A 23796-nucleotide genomic window follows, 5' to 3' on the forward strand; every position below is an offset into this window, starting at 1 on the left:
CCTTGTCAGTGCCTCTTCTCTGCTCTGACCACTGGTACTTTTCAGATCTGGAGAAGTAGATGAAATTTGAACCCATTTTTTGTACACTCGAGCCTGAAAAACCAACAACTGCACTTTTCTTAGTGTTTTAAAACTACCTTTTAGTGATACCCAGAACTGTTTTTGAAAGCCTGGGCATGTCTTCATTGTTTCTGTTGTCATCTTGCTGTCACTGCATCATCATGAAAAAAGTTTTGTTTCTCGCTCAACTAGTTCATTTTGCTGATTGTTAATTTTAGCAAAAACTGTGTCTGTTCATATGAAAGATTCCAGAGCTCACTGAATTGCTGTGGATGTTGTGTTTTCAATTCAAAAAACCCCAACCTACAACAAAGCATGAAAAACATGGGTTACCAGTAACATTAGTCAACAAGACTAAGAGTTACTGGCAGCCAGATTACATGTTCTAGACTAGAGCTCACTGAAACTATGTAAGCTAAAGTAGTTTAGCCAATAATGATAATCATTTTGCATCTCTTTCATAGCTGGCGAGCACTAAACTAGGGTTAAAATATTATGATGATTTTTGCAGTTGAAATGTTGTTGGAACTGTAGGAGAATTGAGCCACATTGTTCATAATAGTGAATGGTGGTCAGAAATTTCAGGCAGGAAATTATTCAGGCATTGCACTTCAGGTAACCCTTAACAGGTTTATTGAACTGTATTTAGACAAATATTTCCTCTCAACAGCATAGTGAGAGGGGCGGGGCACCAGGAAGAATGCTTCATTTAACAGCACTTTGTGAAAGCTCTGAGTAGGACCCTTAACTGTTAATTTGGTCTCTGGGGAACCTTATTACTTAGAATAATTACCCACATACATTTTTAGTGAAACAAAACAATATTTATATGGCAGCTATTAGGGCTAAAGTCTTTGGACTAAACTTGACATAAATTTAACCTAAGTATTAATTTGCTGGCAACTTGCTGTCCATGTGGTAGAATGGGCAAAAGCAAACCATGTTTTTTTTCTCTTTTCTGTTTTTTTGGGTAGAGTTTGTGTTGGGTTTGGGAATTTTTTCCTAAGAAAAAGCTTTTGCTGTATAAAAACAGACTAGCATTTTGAAAAGCTGGTGTCATGGTTACAAAGCAAATTCATTGATAATAGCTCTCCAGTGTTGTGTCATGGTTTTAGTGCCAAACAGCAATGGACTTGTGGACATCCAAGAGCTGAGGATGTCCTAGCTGCCATGTGGTGTCAGTGGGATATCTTATAGGACAGCAGGGCCACATGTTGTGGTCTGAGCTGGAGCAGCCCTGCAGACTTGTCCCACCGAGCAGAATAGCTGTGAATATGGTACTACTCCCTACCAAGGAGAGGAGGCTTTGAAAGGGGGAAGCTTGCCAAGACATGTTACCATAAACACAATCTGAATTTTCTTTTTCTGTCACCCCAAGTAGAAAATATAGCTAGTGGGGCCTATGTACTTGCTTCTGTGCTTGAATCACAAAGGTTGGTAATCTGCTCTAGTCTAGGGTTTCAGGGCTTCCTCAACTCAAAGTGTAAAATCATGAGCTTTTAATCCTGAATGTCCATAAATTTTGATTCTCAGTGGTGCAAAGTTTGTTGCTACCCTACTGGACATGCACAGCAGCTGAAATGCCACCTCTATAATACAGCTCTGTCAAGGGTAAACACTTATCCCTAGTCTCTTAAACAATATCAAATAATTCTAAACTTCAAGACGTTGGTAAAATTAGAGCAGTGAAGATGTAGATGACTTAGAAAAGCTGGAGTCTGCCCGCTGGAGTGTTAAACCAGCAGATTGACAAGATGTTTCTCACTAACAAATTAGAGTAACTGCACTTAACCTATGTTTTGGAAAAACATGTAATGTAGAGATGGTCATTTGCCCTATAAGTGGAGAAATTACCTCTGGTTTTGTGTGATTTCATGAACAACTGACCACTGGGTGATGAACTCAATAGTTGCTGCCAGACCAAGCAGTTCATATAGAAAAGGAAAGCATTTTATTTTTCTGAAGTGGATTTTAGGAAATCACCATACACAGGAAGCAGAGGCCATTCCAGTGAGATGTGAAAAGTCACCATAAAAGCCTATGGGAATGAGCTCGAGCCTTTTATGTGCTCAGCTATCAGTCTGAAGTTGTTGTATTAATGCTTGCTTTTGGAAGAATAAAGACGTGGGGGTTGTTGGTTGGTTGGGGTTTTTTTTTCCTCTCAACCTATTACAGCTTTTAGCATTCTTTAAAAATTAAATTGATATTTAAAAATTAAATTCCATTCTTAGAGTAGGAATGGTGAGAAACTTATTTGATAAGCATCTGTGTACAAGGAGAATTCAATAAAATGAATATGAAAATGAGATCATGCTCCTTGCTGATGTCATACTTCAGTAGTACATCCTGAATATTAAAACAAAACACTTCAATTATTGTTTCATCAGGTACTTAGACTTTCTTTTAATGAAAACTGAACTAGAGATGAATAATCAGAATTGATTCTAATTTAATTTTATTATAATATGCATGGCCTTCTGTTTTGCATCTGCTGTCAGTTTTGTGGATTTTATTAGAATAGATATGTCAAGTCAGATACTAAGATCTATATTTGCTTATATAAAAAGATTAAATATGAGATGCTTGTAGTAGAATGTGATGTTGGAGCAGGAAGCATCTAACTGTTAAAACAGTACCTCATGAATATTTTTAAACAGAACCTGCTTTTCTGGCATAGTTGCTGCACTTCTGATGGGACGTTACAGTGAGACTTTATAGAAATATAATTATGAACACTTGAATATAACTGTGAATCATGAAAGTGAGTATCAGTAACAATAACCAGAACATTGTGTATCTGGATGTATCTTTTACAATGGCAGAGTTACAAAAGCAGCACTCTATTAGATTTTTTTCTTTAATGGAATTATTTTGCACTTCCTTTTCTCTCAAGATTTTAATTTTGTGAGTTGATTCTGCTTTTCTTGGAGGACAGAGGTCTCTGCAGTAGCTGCTGCAGTGAGTATCTGCTGCCATGCCTAATGGCATGGTTATAATTCTCCCGTTTGTATGACATTGGACTACTGAATTAATACTCAAATCTGTGGTCTTGTGACTGTACTTTTGCAGTAACCAGAGCTGCATGCTGATACCTTATCTCTTTCATTCGTCACAGGAAAAAAACCCAAACAGGCATGGGCTGATTGTTAAACAGAATTTAGAATCACATGTAGGGATACAGAAACTGTTACCACTTTAAGACAGGTTTTTGCAGCAGGGAGAGAAGAAGTGGAGGCAGGCAAGGCTGAGGGAGTGAAAAGCTGTGGCAGACCCAGGCTGGGGACACAGCGACAAGTGATGGAAAGCATCCTGCGCTCCTGTGCTTGAGGCTCGCACTCGTGTGCTACCAGGAAAGGGTCTCACCCCCTCTAGTGGCTTGCATTCCTCTTTGGTGGTGATGACACTACCAACCTAAGTGAGCACATACAGCTAGAGTAGGGGCTCCCAAAGATAAGGGGTGACTCTCCTACAGCTTCATGTTTCTGCTATTTTTGTACACTTTTAGCACAGCAGCATGTTTTGTAAGTGTTAACTAAGCGTAAATCAAGTTAGCCATCCTTATGGTGCCTCTGCGCTTTGGGATAGACATTGACTCCGTCCGAGCGCAGCCCGGCTTTAGGCTGGGCAGGCTGGAAGTGTGGGCATCTCTCCAGGTGCAGCCCGGCTTTAGGCTGGGCAGGCTGGACGTGTGGGCATCTCTCCAGGTGCAGCCCGCTCGGTGCCATCCTCCGGGGCGCGGTGGGAGCGCGGGGCGCTGTCCCCGCTGCCAGCCCCGTCCCCGCTCACAGTGCCATCAAGTGGATGCCAAGCACTACGGCGCCAGCCGGCGCCTCGAGCTCCTGATCCCTTCTGACTGCCTCGAAATCCGGCTGAACAGAACTTCTCTCACTCGCACTTCTGCGTCTGTCACCTGCCTAGGAGAGGCTTCTCACGTCTGCCTTAAATACTGAACAAACAATGTTTGCTATTTCTTTGTCCTGGCTTTGTTGTGTAGCCTCAGACCTTATTTGTGTCCCACTCGTCAGCGTTCATCTGAGGCTGACAAGATGAAGAGACTTTAAGTGTGCTTCAGATATCATCATTCAAAAATAGTCTTATGGCTACCTGAGCCAAGAAATGGCTTGCAGTCAATAGCTGTCTCCCTGCTTGTCCTTAAAATTATCCAGCATCTCTGCATGTATCATCAATTATTAAAAATTGAACATTTCCTTTTATTAGATGCTGAAGGTGGCTGAACATTTTCCAACAGAATATTTTTCAGCGACTTACAGCTTTATCACATTTTAGATGTTTGAGGTGAACGTTTGGGTTTTTTTCCCTCAAGAAGAAACTCCTTTGAATTTTGCCTTTTTTCTTTTAGTGTATTCAAAATATTTTTTTTTCCTCAAACTGTTTTTGAAAATATTTTCTTTGTCAAGCTATTGCACATCAAAGTTCTGGAAAAGACTTCTTGGCTGTGAGCTGGGATATACACAGCTTGGGTACTGTGAAAAGCCCAACACTGTTCATGTGGTTTTAAAAAGTTTTTTTTCTTTTAATTGCATCTTCAGAACTTTGTCATTCTGCTTGCTAGTTTTGCTTGGCTCATTCTACATCTCTCATTTTTCTCCTCCTACTTCAACCAGCTGCATCACCATTTTTGCAACAAGCAGTGTTGTCTTTCTTCAGCATATTCCCTTTTATCCTGTTGCCATGCTTTTGCTAGCATCTGTCTTTCTCCTTACGCCTTGTGCAGATGGTAGTGTTTGTGACAGAGGTAAGAGTCTCAATAGATTTTCTATTTGATAGAAGTCATGTGTCACTTCTCATTCAAACACTGAACAAGTGTTTGGTGGTGGCAAAAAATCTTTTGGTTTTATAACAACTTCTGCATGTTCAAAAGGCTACACGGTAAAGAAATTCTCATATTCACATGGAACTTCCTGTGAATCAGTTTTCTGCACGCTGCATTTTGTCCTGTTGCTGGCACCACTCAGCTCCCTCACACTTTGCTTGTAAGAGGTGCTCCAGTCCCCTAATCACTGAACCCCTCCACTGGACCTGCTCCAGGATTTCCATGCCTCTCTCGTACTGAGGTGCCCAGAACTGGACACAGTAAGAGAGTGTTCTTTATTTCACATTGCTCAATGGAATAGAAAGTGCATTAATAATGTGCATGTTATCATTTCAAGTGTTGGGCTAAACCTTAAAGTCAGTACCTTAAATCCCTGGGCTCTTCATGTATTGATAGCCACATGAAGCAATGAGGCTCCTTTATGGAATATAAGGCTCAAGCCAGCAGATGTTCCCAAACTGAGGTGCACTTGTCACAGCAGGAAACAGAGAAACCTACTCATGTGGTATGTGCTTGTATAAGCAGAAATAAGAGAGGTTTGTGGGAGGGAGAATTAGCAGAGCCCTGAGAAAGATTAGTTTTTGTCTGAAGGCTAGCTCAGAGGGTCAGCACTTAGAGCAAAAAATGTGCTCATGATTATTTTCTTCTTGTTTCAACCTGATGAATTAATACATTCACTATATAAAAATAACATTGCTTCAAAGCAATATCTACTTCTTTAGTGTAGTTCTTTTAATGACACCAACTTGTAGTCACAAGTGTGCTAAATGGGCCTGAAGAGAGTGTGTAAGTGGGCCTAAATCAGTGTGTAAAATTCAGTACTTCTATCAAAATATAGATATTAAATCTGTACCTGTTTAATTGTCTCATGATCAGAAATATCTCCTCAATGAGACAAGATTTTTTTCCCAGTGGTTTGGAGGTTTTTTCCTGTTTTTTTTTTTTTATTAGGTTGGTTTTGGTTTTTTTTTTTCTACAGATCTACAGTTACAAATTAAAAATCATCTTTTTTCAGATTCGATAGTCTTTGCAGCAAGCTCTTTATTTATAAAATGCCTTAGGCAATTTATATAAGGATATAGAGCTTTTTGATTCTTTGGATTTGATAGCACTGCACCACCTATTGGTCTTTTTCAGTGAAATCAATTTATGCTCTGAGTTCAGTTCCTAAAAACACCATAAAATTCACTGTGACACAGGTATTTGTAATGAAAAGGTAGCAAGAACAAATTCCATTTACAAGACAGTCTAGTATTTCAGGACAATTTACAGGCAGGCCTGCAGAATTCACCAATTCTTGGGCTGTTCTAGTTCCATGAATAAAGAAAATACTTTCCTTATGGAAGTAGTGAATTTCTTACTATTAAAAAAATAATACCTAATGAATTCTAGACATTTTTTCATTTTGCGAACTATTATAGAAATTAGTTGCTTCATTAACAGAGATGAAGTTGAAAATAATAATTTTAAGAAGAGAATAAACTAAAAAATGAGACAGAAAAGATGGAAAAATGAGTGGATGTAAGAGCTGCAACAAGATTGAATGCATATCAAAAGATACTCTAAACCAAGAATGGTAGTTTCTTAAGCTGATAAGAAATACTGGGCATTAGGAAAATATTAAAACTCATGGAAAGGGAGAAAAAGCAGAAGGAGAGAAAATACGGACAAATGTGCAGTGAACTAAATTTGAATTTTTTTTGTTGTGCTTCTACTCACCTGTAAGAAGCAAGGGTGGATGACTCAGGGCACTTCCCTGATCAGACAGCCTTGCTTTGGTGAGTATTCATTGCTTGATTAATGTCAACTTGTGCAGTCCAAAATTATGGAGACAAAAAAAGAGCAAACCTACTCAAACCCTAATCAAATAAAAGAACACTGTTCTATTCTTGCACTTTTTAGTAAAATATCTATGAGGGGAACATAGCCTGTATGATGAAAGGAAATAGCTTTCCTATTATTTCTGTAGCTTAAAGACAATATATCCTTACTCAGTTTGCGAAATATTTTAACTTCAGGTACTACAGAATCAAGCTAAATTAACTCTGATACTACTTAAAGGCTAATTAACTCTGATACTACTTAACTGGACGTGAAGCCTTATTTAGCTGAGTGATCCATAAAAGTTTAAAATCATTTGGCCCTTATTGAGCTGCTAATAACGTAGGCAGGAGCAAACCCTTAACATCAGTAAGTTTGCACCAAGGAAGACAGCAGCATATTGATTTCTGAACACAACTCAGCTACCTGAAATCAAATGCTCTCCAGTGTGCAGTTCAACAGCCATATTAATATTAATAATTTAGGGTTTTTCTTCTGAGGCACACAGTGAGAAGTGTACATAAGTTTATGTGTGGAAGAACCTTGTGTTGCTGGAAGGAAAATGCATGTCTGTAAGTAACAGGCTTGCTTATATACCTGATTTTCTGTATAAAGGCTTACTTATTGGGGTTTGGGGGTTTTTTGGTTTTTTGCTTTTTTTTTCATTTAAACAGGCCTTTGTTTAGATATACAATCATTTCAATCCAAGATTGAAAACATTATATGATTTTCAGAATTACAGGGCAGGATGCTGCGTGCTTACTAGGTGTGAGATTAATATATTTGAAAATTTACACTGCAGCAGATGACTGTTTTATCTCTCTGAGGATGTGACCCATTGTATGTTTCATGATGCTCTTCTCACTAAGAGGTCATTTAGGCAATTGTTCTGAACTGTTCTTCTGCGCCCTTCTTCTGTTTGTTGCCCCAAAGAAAGAAAGACAAATGGCCTCATGTGAAGCTGTAGGAAAATCAGTCCATGACCACTTGCAGATAAAGGAGAAAGAGATATGTAATTGGTACCAAATGCTGATGCTTCTACAATCACAGCTAGCAAAAGCCTGAGCACTGGGGAAGAGTGTCTGAGGGCACAGACTGTAATGTGAAAATTTAAATACTTTTCTGGACCAGTGATTGACTGGAGACAAGACTATAATCTTAAGCTTGGGGCAACCATATTTTTGCTTGAATAAAGTAGCTGCTTTTTTTTTTTCTGAAGTCTGCAACATGCAAGTCTTCAAGTATAAAACACTGCTATAGGAAATAATTCCAGTAGCTGCTGTGAGAGAAGATAGGATGGGCTTTTTCTTTGTGTGTGGGACCCTGGAATCCTGTGTTTATCTTGCAGCCATGTGAAAAGTAGCATGTTACCACATCAAATCCATAGAAGTGTGCAAGATAAAATTGCAATGTGTGTTTTATCAGGGAGAAGCTGCATGCAGTTTTCACAGCTCCTCAAAGGCGAGCGAACCCCATGTCCCCAGATTGTCTGTGCTTCACAGACAAGCGCTTTAGGTAAATAATGACTGGTATAGTTACACCGCCAGAATTCAGCAGTGCAGTTCCAGTTTATAAATAACTTTGTCTAGAAATCAGATAGCAGCATGTGCAGGTGTGAGTCATTAGTGCAGGAGACACAATGATGTGTGGAAAAAACATGGCTCACATCCAAACCAGCCCACACACTTTCATCAGCCCCTTGAAGTCTGCAGCACAGAAAATAAATTTTTTATATCAGTATGCTGAAGCCCACCCAGACTTAAAACTCTTAGGTGCAGTAATATGGAATCCAGTGCTTCTCCCAGTACCTTGTTGGTCAGTCATGCTCAAAAGGCAGTTTTGTAAGTCACCAATTTACTGAGTGAATTATCACAATTTCAAAGTAACATACACAAATGTGTGTCACAGCTGCTTTCTATAAACCATTGTTTTAGAACACATACTTTTAAGTTCTAAGGAATTAAGGAAGTATCCAAATCACTATTTGATTTTCTTTTTAAAATTTCACGAGTTGAAACTGGAAACAGTTAATGATATTGACCTCCTTTGGTTGCAGGGCTAATAATGGAAGATGTAATGAAGAAATCAACAAATACCAAAATCGTATTTAGGATAAAGTGCTGGCTTTGGAGAGAATTCAAAGGAAAGAAAAAATGAGCTTTTAGTTCAAGAACATGCCTCATTTAGTTTTAACTGGTCTGGCAAATTTTATCCTTTCAAGGCTTAAGTGAAGCTGAAAGGCTATACCTTTAATCCTGATGCCAGGTGAGGGTTCTCAGCAAAACAACTGAATTTTCAAATAGGATTCAAATTATTTTTATAACTAAAGTTTAAAGACAGAAGAAAGTGGATCTTTTTTCATATGAAAGCACATTTGTGTCCTAGAACTGGTATGTTTTGAATACAGCAGATTGAATAGTTGTTTATCTTCATAAGTTGCACATTTTACTATTTGTTGGACAATCTTTTTTGCCATATGTCTTCTTTTCCCCATTTTTGCAGTGAAGACAGAAAACTGAAGCACAAGTTTGGATCACTTTCTCTAAAATATTGAGGTTAGGTCTTATCAAAAGGCATCATATTCTTTTGCATACTGTCAATGAAATTACAGTTAGGATTCAAAGTTCTGTGCAGAGATGAGAATCTCCTTTCCTTTTTCGGTTGGCACATTCTTGTGCATGGACTAAACAGTAAAATATGGTATTTGGACATCCTGCTAAACATAGAATATAATTACAGAAAAAGCAAGGAATTTCAAACCATTCAGGCTATATTAGAGATTACTTGGTTCCACAGAAATTCTGTTAATATTTAGACTCAGTTTCTTCTGACTGACATCTGCCGGGAAAGGTAAAAAAAAAACTAACGTCAGCCTGCCTTCAGTGAAATTAGTACAGCCAGAGCTGATTAAAAATGGCCTGAGGAATCAAACACCTTTCTACATTTCTAAAGACAACCCAATTCTGTAAATTGCAACCATGTAAATCCAAATAAAGATGTCAGAGGTATAACTCTGTAATGTAAATCAGAGCACTATTTGGCTCAGCTACTTTTCTGCTATTGTTTCTTGAAACTGTGTTCATAATAAAGGAGAGGTAATACATAATTGCTCAACATACTTTCCTATAAATAGTTTTATTAAGAAAGCAGTTCAGGAATTTTTCTGTACTTTGTGATGATCTTTCAAAATTTCATTTCATTTGAAACAAAAATTAGCCTTCTTCTTTCTTGTGGTTTTAGAAGTTATTCTATTGTCTTGGAATCAGGTTACTTTTCATTTGTCACCAATTCAGTAGTTGCCTCAAACCACTAAGAGCAGCTAAATTTCCTTCCAGCAAATTCTCTGTCACTTTACCTAGTAACTGTTCTAAAGATATTATTACTGTACAGTGCTTTCTTCCTTTCTACCTCAGATATGAATTCAACATGAGGGTTTGTGCTGTTTTCTTAAAGGCAAAGGCTTGTAGGGTTTATTCCCCTACTTCCTCATGTGAAACATTATCAAACTGTAATTGGTAGAAATTACAATATGTTAGAAGTACTTTTAATCAGGTCTGGAAATGCTATAATTGATACCAGTTCAGACTACCTAATTTGTATAATCAGACTCAAATAACAGCATGTGTCAAGTGTGTCCAGTTGTATAATCAATTCTGCAAGAATAAGATTTTGTGCTTTTGTAGAAACATTGCAATCCGATGAAAAAATTTATGAGTAAAAATGATACATTCAAAATACACTGCATTCCTTACCATTATTTTTCATCTTAAAAAGTAGGAAAAAGACTAAGAGTGACTCTCTATAGAAATACAAGAGTAGGCAAGTGCCACCAGCATGAAGTGCCATGACATTCAGTACCATATTAGTCACTAAATATACATAAATTCAAAATAGGAAAATGTAGAAGACCACTGGCAAATTTCCCAATGTTGAGGAGGAACTCAACAAAATAATATAAGGATATATATATACAAAGTATGATGTGATTATGTTGTGTTGTGCTTCTATGTATTATGGAAGAAAGGGTCAAGGTACAGATGCATTTTGGTTGGAAGAGAGATATAAAATGATGTGATGAAAGAAAGGGTCACTTATGCTATTTGTTGTCCTTTATGGAATATTTCCACTCAGTTGAAGACTTTTTCTGTTTGAGGGTAAAATTTTTGTTGCCTAAGAAACACTAGAGATGTTTTGTTTGTCAAGCAGTAATGTAAGAGAATACAGTTGGTGTCTTGACTCCCTGGCTTGCTTTTAAGCTGTCACCAAATTATGCATCTCACTTACGAAAAATTGCTTGACATTTTTTTCCTTGTGGAACAGAGCCAATCTTTTCCATCTCCCTGGAAATGATGCTGCAAACAGTGAGAAGTTGGGTGAGATGAATGTATTCACATCAGGCACAACATAACCTGGTTGGTTAATGTGCTAGATTCAGGCTTTTGTGTTCCAGTTGGAGCTTCAGTTGGAAGGTTTTGCTGACATTAGCTACTTCAGTCAGACAAAAATGCCCACCTTGCTGAAAGAGGAGCTCAGCATGGTAAAGGATCAGGCATCTGCAGTAAGTTCTGCCAGCAACATTCTCTCTTAAACAAAGTCCAGTATGGAAAAAAAAGGCTACTGTTCAAGTAATTTCTTCGTCAAAAATCAAAAAACACATCTTGAAGTATGTGAGAGAAGAACCTGAATAAAAACTTATTAATATCACTGGGATCTCAGTGCAGACTGCTGTATATAAATTAGCTAAATCTTTTCTTTGTTAGACTGCACACAGCATTCATACAACAGCAGGATTAAGTTTCACTCATGACCCTACACAACACGTCCAGTTGTGGGCTTCCCAGTACAAGTATGCCCATGAATGTATTGGATAGAGTCCAATAAAGGTACAGAAAGGATTAAGGAACTGAAGCATCTCCCCTATGAGGAAAGGCTTAGGGAGCTGGGACTGTTTAGCAAAGAAGAGCTGACTGTTTAGCTCATGTGTATAAATAGGGGATGTTAGGATACAAAGATGGCATAGCCAGGCTCTTTTCTGTGCCAAGTGGCAGGAGAAGAGGCAATGAATTTATGCTTAATCACAGAAAACTCTGAAAGTCAGGATACACTTTTTATTGTGAGAGAGACAGACAAGTTGCTCAGAGAGGTTGTGGAATCATCATCCTTGGAGATATTCAAAAGCTGTCTAGACAAAGCAAAAAACTTTAGGCCGTCCTGCTTGAGCACAGAGTGTTGGATTAGGTGACCTCCAAAGGCCCCATCCAGTCTCAGCCAGTTTATGATTCTGGTCTTGTATCTGCACTGTGGCTCTAAAGAGAAGATTTTAATTCATACAAAAAATGAAAGCAGGCATCTTCATCTAGTTACGGAAAAGTCAAGAATTAGTAGAAGTAGTTTTCAGTTTGTGTACTTAAATACTAATGGTCTGCAGCAGGAAGTAAGTAAATAAATCTCTTTTTCTCATCATGAACAAGAATGGGGCGTTGGTAATGGAGTTGTCAGTAGAACTGTGACATGAAGATTGAAGACATTCTATTGTATGGATGCATATGGAATTTATCTCTTGGTTTCAATGCCATTCAATTAGCATGGTCAATTATTATATATATTGTCTGCTAGGTAACAGATGAGTGCAACTTGAAATGGTAAGATCACAGTTTGCACTTGTGTCATAGGAAAGATAGCTTTGAGGTGATACTTATTAATTCTCCTATGCCAATTTAAAGGTCTGATCTGCAATTCCTATTTTTAGCACTGGTAGTATCAGTCTTCACAGCTCTCACTTTGCCAATATGAAGATCTTCCCATCTCATGCAGTGACATTTATAAAGCTGGTTCCACTGATTCAAGCATAGTGCAAGCCAGGAGTCTTTCCAAAATTTTGACAAAATCTTTCTTTGTGACCTTTTTCCTCCCTTTCAGAAATCAGTTAATTTTTCTTTGGCTCAGTTTTGCTGTCTCTAGATAAAAATTACTACCTGACATTGCTGCTGTAAAACTTTGTTCATGCTCTGCCAAAGTGCTTTGAGACACTCAGGTTTAGGCACTGCAGAACTGCCTGCCTTACATAACAACTGCAGGCTCCTGTGCTTGGGGGCTGGCCTCTAGTGACTCCTCTCCAAACAGGGCAGAGCAGAGCAGCCAGGCAGTAATAGCCCCTCTTAGACTCTCTGGAAATCATTGCACAGGAGAAATGTCTTCTGTGAATTATCTCTGCTCGATTTTTTTTTTTTTAAGGTAATGATATAAGTTAGATGTTTCAAATATAACTCATGTTCATCCTTTGATGGAGAGGAACTTTATTTGTGGGTAGGAGTTGTGGTTTCGAGGATTCATGGTCTTTTGGGATGTTTTTTATTCCTGCTATTTCAGGTGAACTAATAAAAGCTACTTAGCATTTCTCTGTAAGACTTCACTACAAAGCCCTGCCAATGCTCAATGGGTGGAAACTCTAGAGCTGATGAAGAAATATCATTTATAACTGTTGGGTGGTCCCACAGACATAGCCCATGCCTCCATCATCCAGATCTGAGAGTCCTCAGCAGCCCTGGCAGTGAGGAGTCTCCGTGGCTGTCAGTATATTCAGGACATAGAAACACGTTGGTTCACTGGTTTAATCATACTGCTGTCATTTTGCAGCCCTCCTTTGGGCTGCCTGCAAGCTGAGTTTTCCTTGCTTTATAGCTCAATGCACATTTGTTGAAGCCCTAGGGCTAAGTGTTAATGCCAGGCATTGGTCATACAGGTGCTTACACTGGCATGGTGATGCTCCTTATCTGCTACCTCTACTCTTTTTCAGTTCATACACTTCTGATTTTAATAGAAACACTGATATAACTCGTGAAACTTTTTCCTCCTCTTGTCCTCATTTTCCCTTCTGGAAATCCCGGCTTAATATCACATGTTGAATAACTGAGTGGCAGTTTGACATGTTTGCTGGAATGGGGCTTATTAGTGGGCATCACTGATTCAGGTTTGTGTAAAATATAGAGACATTTCCAGTGAAAATAGCTGGATTTTGCATGTAGGAGATCAGATGATTGGATCCTAGAATAGCATCCATTTTACATATATTTATTTTTGGCTTTCTAGTCTTTAGCAGAAATGTTTTCATATTTCAGATTCATTTGGAGCATTTGAAATGAGGTGTTGTATGGAAATTTACAGTACAGTTATTCTCCTTTTCATTTTATACCAACTTCTAAATTTAATGCAATTTTAAAATGTTTATGTCCTACCAAATACTGTTAAAAATTGGTCTAATAGCAGCTTCCTATGTTTTTGGTTTTTTGACAGTATAATTCAGCATGGCTCATTTTGATTTTTTTGAGGTTCAAACCCAGGTAATGAGGGGAATAATGGATAATATCTAGCTATAAAGTGACTGTGTCAAGAAATGTTCAAATACCTGCCAGAAAAAAAATAAGATTAGTAGATGTGTTCTGACTGTATAAACAATCTTACAGGTGTATTACTTTAAATCAAGTTCAGTGTGTTCTTTTTTTTTTTTCCCGATTTAAAGACCTTGAGTGCATAGCAGAAAATAGATGAGGTTGTGTTGAACAACTAGAGGGCAGTGATGGGGCCTGCAGAAAAATCCGAGTTGAGCACATTTGGCTGCACTGCCACCCTCTCCTGCCCTTTGGTCCTGCAGGCATCAGTCTCCCAGTGCCACGGCTTGTGAGGACAGTGACCTACATAGGAGTCAGGTTTTAGAACTATAATAAGTCTGCTTCTACCAGAGACATGTTTTGTAATCTGTCTGGTGATGCAGTTATCTCGTTTGAATGTGTGCCAGTAATTCTATGAGGCAGGCAAGTACAGAGTCAGTGCTGAAGCATTGCTCCCGTGGTCCTTTTCAGGCTGTTTACAGACACCAAGAGCTTCCAGAGTAGGATAGCGAGCTTTGTAGGGCAGAGATGCCGCTGGATGTTTGCAAGCATTAGCGCATTTTTATGGTACTGCATTAATAATCACATGCAAATACAAACTTAAAAAAAAAAAAGGCAAAAAAAAGCAGTAGAAGATTGGCCCAAGAACCTCTGCAGGTTCAGCGATACAAGTGCCCTATTTGGGTGCCTACAATTCATGGAGTGGTTTTACCAACCAATTATCCTTTCCATGTTTGGGGTGGAAAAATAATAATGTTGGTAACTATTTCTTAGAATTGCGAACTTAATTGACAATTAGATTTTATCAGATGTGTGACTTGCCAGATCCTCCACAGCTGGCAGGAGGTAATGGATTTTGGACGAGCACTTGTGTTTAACCATTTTGCAATTGGATTTGGTTTATTGCTTTCAGAATTCAGTAGAATATTTAATTCTCTGAACCTATTTTGAACACATTAGGAAACGTTTTAAAGGGCAGCTGCCTTTCCTGATTTGGTTTCAAGTATGTCCACAAAACATTTATCACTTTAAACTATAGCAAAAACATTTCCTTTGAAAGGACTTCTTTTCTCTTTCTAGGAAGGCTGTACTAGCTCCTTTCCCCACAGGCTCACCAAGCAAGCTGTGTAAAGAGAAGTGGCTCCTGTGGCCGCTAAAGAAAACAACTGAACCAGACAGGCATTTGCTGAGAGCTCAACCTGGAGTTTGTGCCAGAGTGAGTACACAAGCATTACTGAGAAGCTTCTTTCTTCTGTCAGACATCAGAATTGTTTTCTTTTCTGACCACAGGCAGGGGGTGCTTGGAGTATGCCAGAAGCCGAGTTAGACTATGTGGAATAGCTATGGCAGCGAGTGCTCTCGGAGAAGGCTCCATGAGGGCAAAGCCGTATGCAGGGAAGCAGGGTAAATGTCACTGCATTTGCTGAAGCTGAAGTCAGGGCAGCTTTCCAGCCAGCAAGCGTGAAGCTCACATTTTACCTCTGCAGTGTGCTGCCATTGCAGCACTGGCTGCTTTTCACCATTAGCTAATAACTTTCTGCATTGCAGGTCTGCACACATGCAACTTTGTTGTTTTTATGCCTTCCTCTCATAAGAGAAAATCTCAGAACTTACTTCCTGTGAGGCACACAGTTCTAGAAAACAGCCTTCTTTTGCAGCTGAAGCCAGCAGGGTTTTTTCTTATGCAGCAAGGGAAGAGTTAGCAGGTTCCATAAGGACCCCAGGCTGTGCAGTGAAGGGAAAGGTGATATCTCTTGACATGCATTGTCAGAAAGAGCTTGGCCAGAGGTCTCCTTCCTGTTTCTGATGATAAAAATATTTGTATCATGTGTGAAGTTATTGTGAAATCCAAACCCAGAGGATGAGAAGAAACCCTCGTTTTTAGATGTTCAGAGCAGCACTAAGAAGCATTTTATTAACTTATGCATTCTATGTTTCATCATCTACGAGAAGCTAGATGAAAGGAATATGAATATCACATCTCAGGACATTGTGCTGCTATAGTGATGCTGATGTGCCCAGATGCTGATGTGCCCAGACAACTGTGCAACCAGGTGTGGAACTTTTGGCCCATAAAATTGCAATTATTAAGAGGAAACATATGGAAGACTGCCCTTTAAAATTGTGAGGGAGCACTGCTGTGTTTCTGAACTGATGCCATAAAATAAAAGTATCCACCTAACAAGCACAGTTTGTAGCTTACTTGTCCTGGTAGTTAATACTGCAGAAACTGGCAATGCTTTTTACCTCCAAATATCAAGCTCCTGCTTCAGTTATCGTGGATTTGAAGGTCTGACTTTGGGGATGCAAGTCTGGAGGTGTGTGGAGATACTAAAGCAATAGAAATATATCCTGTGAGAAGTCAAAAGTAACTATGGTCAGGGCAGGCATTTGATCTTACTGGAGTAGTTTTGAAGTAAAGATATGTCATCTTCAAGACCTAGGTGAAAATGTAAGTAGTTGCATAACTGAATACTAAAACTTCTTGTAATTATACTGTTTGTTTCCTTGGTAGTTGTGTTTTAATACTCCTAACATACAATAATGAAATAATAGAATTTAAAAGAGAAAAAAGTGAGATATTGAAAGTGCCCATTACTACTACTACTTCTTTTCATAGGTTTCCTGCCCTGATATAATATTGAACAGCTTGGGAGTACAGCTTTCTAGCTTTTGTACACTGCTGTGAATTTGTGAGGTGAATGTAGTTGCTACTCAAGAATACTTATTGGAGGGTTAATTAAGAGAAACTGGGCCAGGTCACCTGGACCCTGAAGGTTCAAGTAATTTACAATATAAACTTGTTAACCTGAAGTTACTATATCTGAATGCCTTATAGTTGTCATGGAAAAACAAATCCAACAAAAACTAGTCTCTTTCAACATCTCAGACCATTCATTAGGTTGTTACTGAGCCTGAACACCATTTTTATAAAATGTACTATTGCATACTTACTGATGTGTTTGTCAATATGTCACACAGAACTGTGATGAATCATTGCAACTAGTCCTATTAGACAAAATAATTTAATGAGGCACATCTGTTAAAGCTGTTTTTGATTTTTTAAAAATTCTGCCTATTTTCTTTCTTAGAAAATCACTTCAGTAAATCTGCAGAATCATTTCCTTTAATTAATTCAACATAGATGTGGAAGGAAATTCTTTCCCAAATATATTCCATTTTGCTTCAAAACTATTTTTTAAATAGTCTTCAGTTTAACAAAGGCAAATTACTTTATGTACTTCAGAAGGGTATATAAGGTGTTTTTTCCATGAGTCTCACACAAATACTTTGTGCATTGGTGTAATGGAAGCCTGTGGCATACTCTGTCTTTGGGCCAGTTTATACCTTGGAGCACCAGGAAATTAGTAATTAGTTATCTGTCGCTTAAAAGGAGGGAGAAAGGATGTGTCTATCTCATGGTGTTATGTACCATTTCCTCAACTTTTTAATTCCCTGTGCAGGGAAAATCCCTGAAGTGTGAACCTGGCATAAAAATAGCAGCTCCTTACAGTCTGTGCCTTAGACAGATAAGAGTTCAATACTATGATATTCCATATTTGTATGGAGTGTCCACAGTCATAGCATAAACATATTAGAGGTGCTTGTAAAATAGTTTTAATACTGCAGGTTTGAATCTGTAATCTGAAATAATAATGCAATAACTGCTTTCTATCCAATTGAGCAATTTTGGTTTAGAAAGTCTTACTTAAAATTCAGCTACCATTAGAAACATCTTCATTCTTTGTGTACTTGGTGCTGTATTATAACTTGACAAAAGTAGTTTAAGGAAAAGTCACTTTGACCATTCAGAGAGTACAAAAGAGGAACAACAGTAGGCTTTTGTTTTGTCAGTCTTAGGTAGACAGGAATAATTGAACCACAGGGTGATGACTCCTCTCTACCTAACAGGTTTTTCTTGGTTTTTTTTTTTCTTCATAATTGTTGGCATTTATTTATTTATTTATTCTACTTGTTTTCTTAAACAGCTTGGTGTCTTTCTTAATTTTACTGCGCCTTACACAATAAGCTTGAGTGGTGAAAAGAGTGATGTGTGTCAGTGGCTTTCCAGGCTCTTAACATTTCATAAAACAGTGTTTTATGGAAGGAAATTTCTGCATAGAGCCAGTGCCTTGGAGTTTGGGTTCTAGAGACCAGTGACTTTCAATAGTGTAAGGTTTTATTTTCTTCTCACTAAAAATATATTTTTCGTAGCTGTTTTTTGATGCCTGAAGGTTCATAAGCTTCTCTTGTGCTTTCCATTGTCACGGAGACACATTGATTTTGGGAACAGAGATTCCAGTGTGGAGACAATAAATACTAGTATTTACTTATTAAGTAAAAATGTATCCAGTTGCATTATGGTATTCAAAATTTCACTAAAGGCCATATTTTTCTTAAGTTAACTTTTTCTGCTCTGATCGCTTACTTGGATGTGGTTTTTAGTACTAGTACAAGAAAATATAGATAAGATTTTTTTGCTTCATTTGGAAATAAAACTAAACTGAAATATGCAAAATTCTCTCAGAGAAACTCTGATCATTAAAAAAATAATCCCTCTTACCAGTTTTTTACACTTGTATTTTATTTTTCATTTTGTGTACTCTGTCCTGTAGATCTGGCATGATAGAGGGCTACTTTAATTACTACCTCTTGAAAAAGATCAGTGTTTGCAGAGTCTAAAATGTCATTTTCCTTTGGAGGAAACCGTGATGGGAAGAGGATGAAAGCAGGGTGTTTCCAAATTAGCAGTGTAGGTGTGCACCCTTAAAGTCTGCAGTTACTGTGACAGAGTGCCAGACGTAAAGGTACAAAATTCAGAGGATCCTTTCCAAAAGCTCATCATTGCTCAAACACAGACTAAGCAGGTATGGACCCAGTGGAGTGTTCAAGGCAGATAAAGTATAACAGCAGTTGCTGCTGTTTCTGCTCTTCTGGGCTCTTTCCTCAGATAGTCTAAATAGCCCACGTCTCTGGGTCAGCAGTATTTTTCTAATTAAATAGAACTTCAAAGACAAATGCCACTCTCTTAATGCCAAAATTTGTCACAGACAGGATTTCTTACAATAAACAGACAGTCCAAAGAGAAGAAAGGTTAGCTGCTGCAGCATTCTTTTGGCTCTGTAAACAGAAAAGTGCCTCAACTCCCACTGGCTTTGCAAATGTTAAGACTATTCAGCAGCTGTACAATTTACCAGAAGTCTGAGACCAAAGCCTGGGAACGTCTCAGGAGTGGCAGTATGTTACAGGCTTGTTACCAGTGTGTGGCTTAAGAATGCTGGGTTTGGACTTTGATCCACTGTCATCCTTGTGAAGTGCCAGTCCCACAGGTATTCCACTGTTTGACTGGTCTAGTTTACTAACTTCCCACAGTCAACCTAAAATCATCTTGGGTGCCTCAAACTGTGCTCCCAGTCCCTCCTTTTCAATCTTTCTAAATGTACGATTATACATTTTTTCAAGCATGTTGATTTTTTTTAACCTTCTTTGAAAAGACAATCAGTTTTCTGAGTAATAGTGTAGGTTCAATGTGGTGTGCTCCTCTGTGCTGGTATTCTCCAAAATCCATGCACTCTAGATGTAGAATTCCTCAAGAGGAATGTGACTTGAGCTTGCTTCTTGAGCTCAGAACACAAAAGCAGTCCTGAGCAATAAAGAATATTTTTCTAGGGAAGCTGTAATGTCTCTAGTAATTTAAAGTAATCTTCAGAAGACATTTTATAGAGTTGAGAATCCACAGATTCCCAGAGAAATTATGGAGGACCCAGACTTTTGGGACCTGTAAACTTAATTGTATTTGTTCTTTCCTAGACATTGGATCTCTTTCCATGTATCTGATGTGCCTTGACCATGATAATCTTGTTTTGTGTTTAGTGCTCTGCTGAAGAGTGAGCTGAGACCTTCCTGTGACGTGTCCCCTAAGTTTAGGTCTCTCTCCCAGTAAGAAAATGCTATAAATAATTGCAGTTTTTTAATGACTGCAAGTTTCTTTCCATACTAGGTGATGCAGATGTACCTCCCTTTCTGTGGGATTGCCATATCCAATGCCCAGCTATTTGCAGCTTCAAGGAAGGAATATGACAGAAGCAGGGTAAGTGCAAAATCATCAAGTGGACCAACATCAAACTTTTCTCTTTTGTTCCTGCAGATTCCAGCTGTGCATATGTGTTTGCTAAGCAGACAGTTTTATTTTAAAAAATTTATTTTCAAAAGATCCCTGTCTTCATTGAGGCAGCAAACAGAGAGTGTGGGAGAGAAATACACTTGCAGTGGTGGCTGTTGTTTCCTGATGTCAGTTCCGCTGAAACAATTGCATTTGTGGCAACAGACGGTGCAGGAGAAAGTGTTACTTAGACAGACATTCAAGCGCTCATAAAATTCTACTGCTCTCAAACCTTTGCCATCCTGAATTTTTAATATTCAGTTCATGTGCAAATAATGTGGATATACCTTTATAAATTTAAGCAAGGAAAAAACCCCTATATGTGAAGGTTTTTGACAGCATATCTCCATAGAATACACACTCATGATCGCTGGTGCTGTGCATGCATTGGGACAGGAATCTCCAAAGTGAAAATAATGCTGAGTTCCCCTGTCATTCCCTTGTCAGAGAGGCCTTTTATTTTTTGAAGAATAAAAGAGGTAATTTTAAGGGTTTTTTAATAATGGCTGGCTCCTTTTGCATCGTCCTTTCTGCAATGACAGGAAATGATATTTTTGTTAGCTTGGATCACAGATCCAAAACTTCAATAGAAATACCTCTGGTAGTGTTGAATCTACCCTTCCTTCACAAGGTAGGAGTAACTACAGAGGTCTGGGTCTGTATATTGAGCACTGACATTTTCATATTCATGATTTTGATGCTTTCATGTATGAAAACTAATGATTTTCACTGGTTTGGGAAAGAACTATAGCCCTTCCTAAAGACCTTTATATTTAAGTGTCATGAGGCATCTGAGCTTGTCTTCTGTCCAGGTCTGACAACAGACTATTGTATTTGGAGAAGAGATTTGGAGGAGACTTGGGGGGAAAAAAAGATTGTCTGCCAGAGCTTTTTTGGTGTTTTTTTTTGTTGTTTTGTTGGGATCTTTGGGATTTTTCGTGGGTTTTTCTGATGTTCAAATAAAATAATTGTTTGACTACAGAGACTTAAATTTTGCTGCAGTTTTCCACACTGAGGAGTCAGCAGTTAATCTTCTGAGGGAGATAATCAGCAGAAAAGTGTTAGGGGCATTCCCATTCTTCATTAGGAAACAGTAAATTCTGGTAAATTGAGTTAGAGACAGAGATTCTTTGTTTCTTGTTGCTGCTTCAGCCCTGCAAAGTGTAACAAATATTGCTGTTGGACAGCTATGTGGTAGCCTGGACGTGATTGCATTTCTGACCTATTGCTGGTGGTTAACTTTGCCTGGTCCATGGCTGAAGTCAGTTGGCAAGTACCAGGTGGTGCACAAGCCCATACTGTGCCTTCCCTGTGAAGCCAGACGTAATGGTGGCAACTTCCAGGGACAGTGAATCATTTTCTGTGAAAATGTGAATCAGTGACAATCATCATTTTGCTGATGACCACTATGTTAGAAGAGCTAAGGCCACTGCAGTTTATATGCTTTCCTATAATGGTGCTCTTTAGTGTCAGTGCCCTAAGTGAGAATAAAGGGAAGAGCAAGCTTCTTTGGGCCCATGGTAAGAAAAAACATGGCCTATATTTTTTAAAGTTGATGAAATGAGAGGGGAAACCCTTCATTTTAAAGCATTGTATTTTATGGACACATTGTTAGTGGTGTGGACTGGATCAGACTGCTATTGGAATATAGAAGTATTGATGTGGGTATTTTTCTTTCCAGCTTTGAACATGCAAACGGGCAATAAGAGAATAAAATGGAGTTTTAAATGTCCTCGAAAATTCAGTATATAAAATCAAGCAACTCAATCCATACTGCATTGCATTACAGTCATTGCTTCATTTTTTGAATAAAGTGAAATAGTTTGAAAGACTCCCATTTTTTGCTAAGAGTTGGATTGTGCCTAGTTGTGAGCTAGGGAAATTCTTCTTTCATTCTTCAGATACCCCCACTTCAACTTTGTTGCCATAATCATTAAGAACTTTATTTGAATGAAGATTTTAATGGATCACTAATATAAAATCCATCCCAGATATGATGCCTCCTTTGCAATGCTCCATGCATTTATTAATTCTGCAAGCAATACAAGAGTTTTCTGTCCTTGTATACAGGCTTTACTGGAAGTAGTAAATGACCTCTTCGAGGAACAGACTGACTTAGAGAAAATTGTAAAGAAGATTATGCATCGGGCCCAGACTCTACTGAAGTGTGAGCGGTGCTCAGTGCTACTTCTGGAAGATATTGAATCACCAGTAAGTATAGCTGCATATCATATATGAGTACAGCATAGCAGGTATTTTTCAGTGTGTTGCTCCTAAATGTAAGTTAGGTACACGTTGAAACTTTATCAACAGCCCTGTTGTGTCCCAGTAGGCTTCTATTAGTGATAGCAGTAAGCTTTTACATTGAGCAGGTGGAATGGAAATCCAACTTTCAGAATTACTGAAGTATTTTTGGTTTTTTGCAATTACTCTGTCTACTTGACCAATTAATAATTATCTCATTGAAGAGCTCTACTGAACAGATGGATGTAAACTGTATGAAAGTATTTGACAGTTTTGACAGGGGCTTTCACTGGGACTTTGCAGTGCTGATATTCATAGGGCATGAGAGCCTTTTAAAAAAAAGTTTGAAGTTTTTATTAGTATTGTTATTAGTAAGAAATTAACTGGCTGCCTTTATATTGCTAGCTCCCTCCAGTGAATAGCCCTTCAGGCTATTCAATATAAGCTACCCTCCTTTCTACTGATTTGAGAAGTAGTTGAAGGATAAAACATTGTTTGTAATGTATTTTTTTCTACCCAATTATTATTTTTGTATTCACCGATTCTGCAGTTAATTAATTGTTGCTGGGCTGTGACAACTTAGAGAGAGAATCATAAATTTGTTTGTATGGCAGAAAAAATCCTCATTCTTTTCCTTGGAGGGAAGATATGATTCACATTTCATTTCAGTTAATAAAAATTAAGAACTTTAATTGGAGTATGCCCTAAATTATGCCAGCTTTCCTAAAATCAAGATCAAGGGTTTTATTTCACTTATGTTCTCTACTATAGAACTTTAATGTTTCTAGTTCATTTTCTCTTTCTAGATTCCCGAGCCACTCCCCCTCCCCAATTTTATAATTACAAGATATAGTTCTACTACATTCTTATGAAATGTCACTGTGTTTATAAGCATAATATGATTTCTATTTTTCACAGAAATGTCCATTTTGTTAGGAAGTTGTGGGTGGGGTGGCAGTTCATTTTTCTGATCTTGGTACTATTTCTGCCTTTGAGCTTGGAGGGACTTTTCCCAAAGCACAAGCAATGAGTTCTTATTCCTCTAGACAAAATTGTGAAATATGGACAAAAAGCTTTAACTTTTTCTAAATGGTCATAAATCTTAGGTTAATTTGGAGTAGGAAAATAGCATCTTGCCACACACTTGGTAATTTTTATAAGTGGCAAAACAGTTATTTTCCTGACTTTCTCCTGTTTTGGAGGGTTAACATATGTAACAAAATAGATCTCCTTAGAGTAACTCAATGTCTAACCATGTCTAAAATATTGTCATTTGTACTTTGTAA

General features: G+C 38.1%; 1 protein-coding gene and 1 long non-coding RNA gene across 3 annotated transcripts in view; one reads left to right on the forward strand and one right to left on the reverse strand.

The window, feature by feature from the left end:
• The window catches only part of PDE11A (phosphodiesterase 11A), a 106356-nt gene that overhangs the window by 20597 nt on the left and 61963 nt on the right, over positions 1–23796 (forward strand). Inside the window, exons 1-3 of one of the 2 annotated variants that reach the window (XM_088167968.1) lie at positions 15195–15319; positions 20105–20194; positions 22337–22477. In XM_088167968.1, coding sequence (XP_088024094.1) covers positions 20108–20194; positions 22337–22477 — 228 coding nt within the window. In that variant the 5' untranslated portion in view covers positions 15195–15319; positions 20105–20107. Of the gene's footprint in view, positions 1–15194; positions 15320–20104; positions 20195–22336; positions 22478–23796 lie in introns of those variants that run through there. The other variant, XM_088167967.1, reaches the window with a different exon arrangement.
• Positions 1–23796, reverse strand: part of LOC148223188 (uncharacterized) — a 97689-nt gene that overhangs the window by 16829 nt on the left and 57064 nt on the right. The window lies entirely within an intron of this gene.

Source organism: Sturnus vulgaris, chromosome 7, assembly GCF_052056855.1.
Source record: "Sturnus vulgaris isolate bStuVul1 chromosome 7, bStuVul1.hap1, whole genome shotgun sequence".
Classification (NCBI taxonomy): Eukaryota; Metazoa; Chordata; class Aves; order Passeriformes; family Sturnidae; genus Sturnus; species Sturnus vulgaris.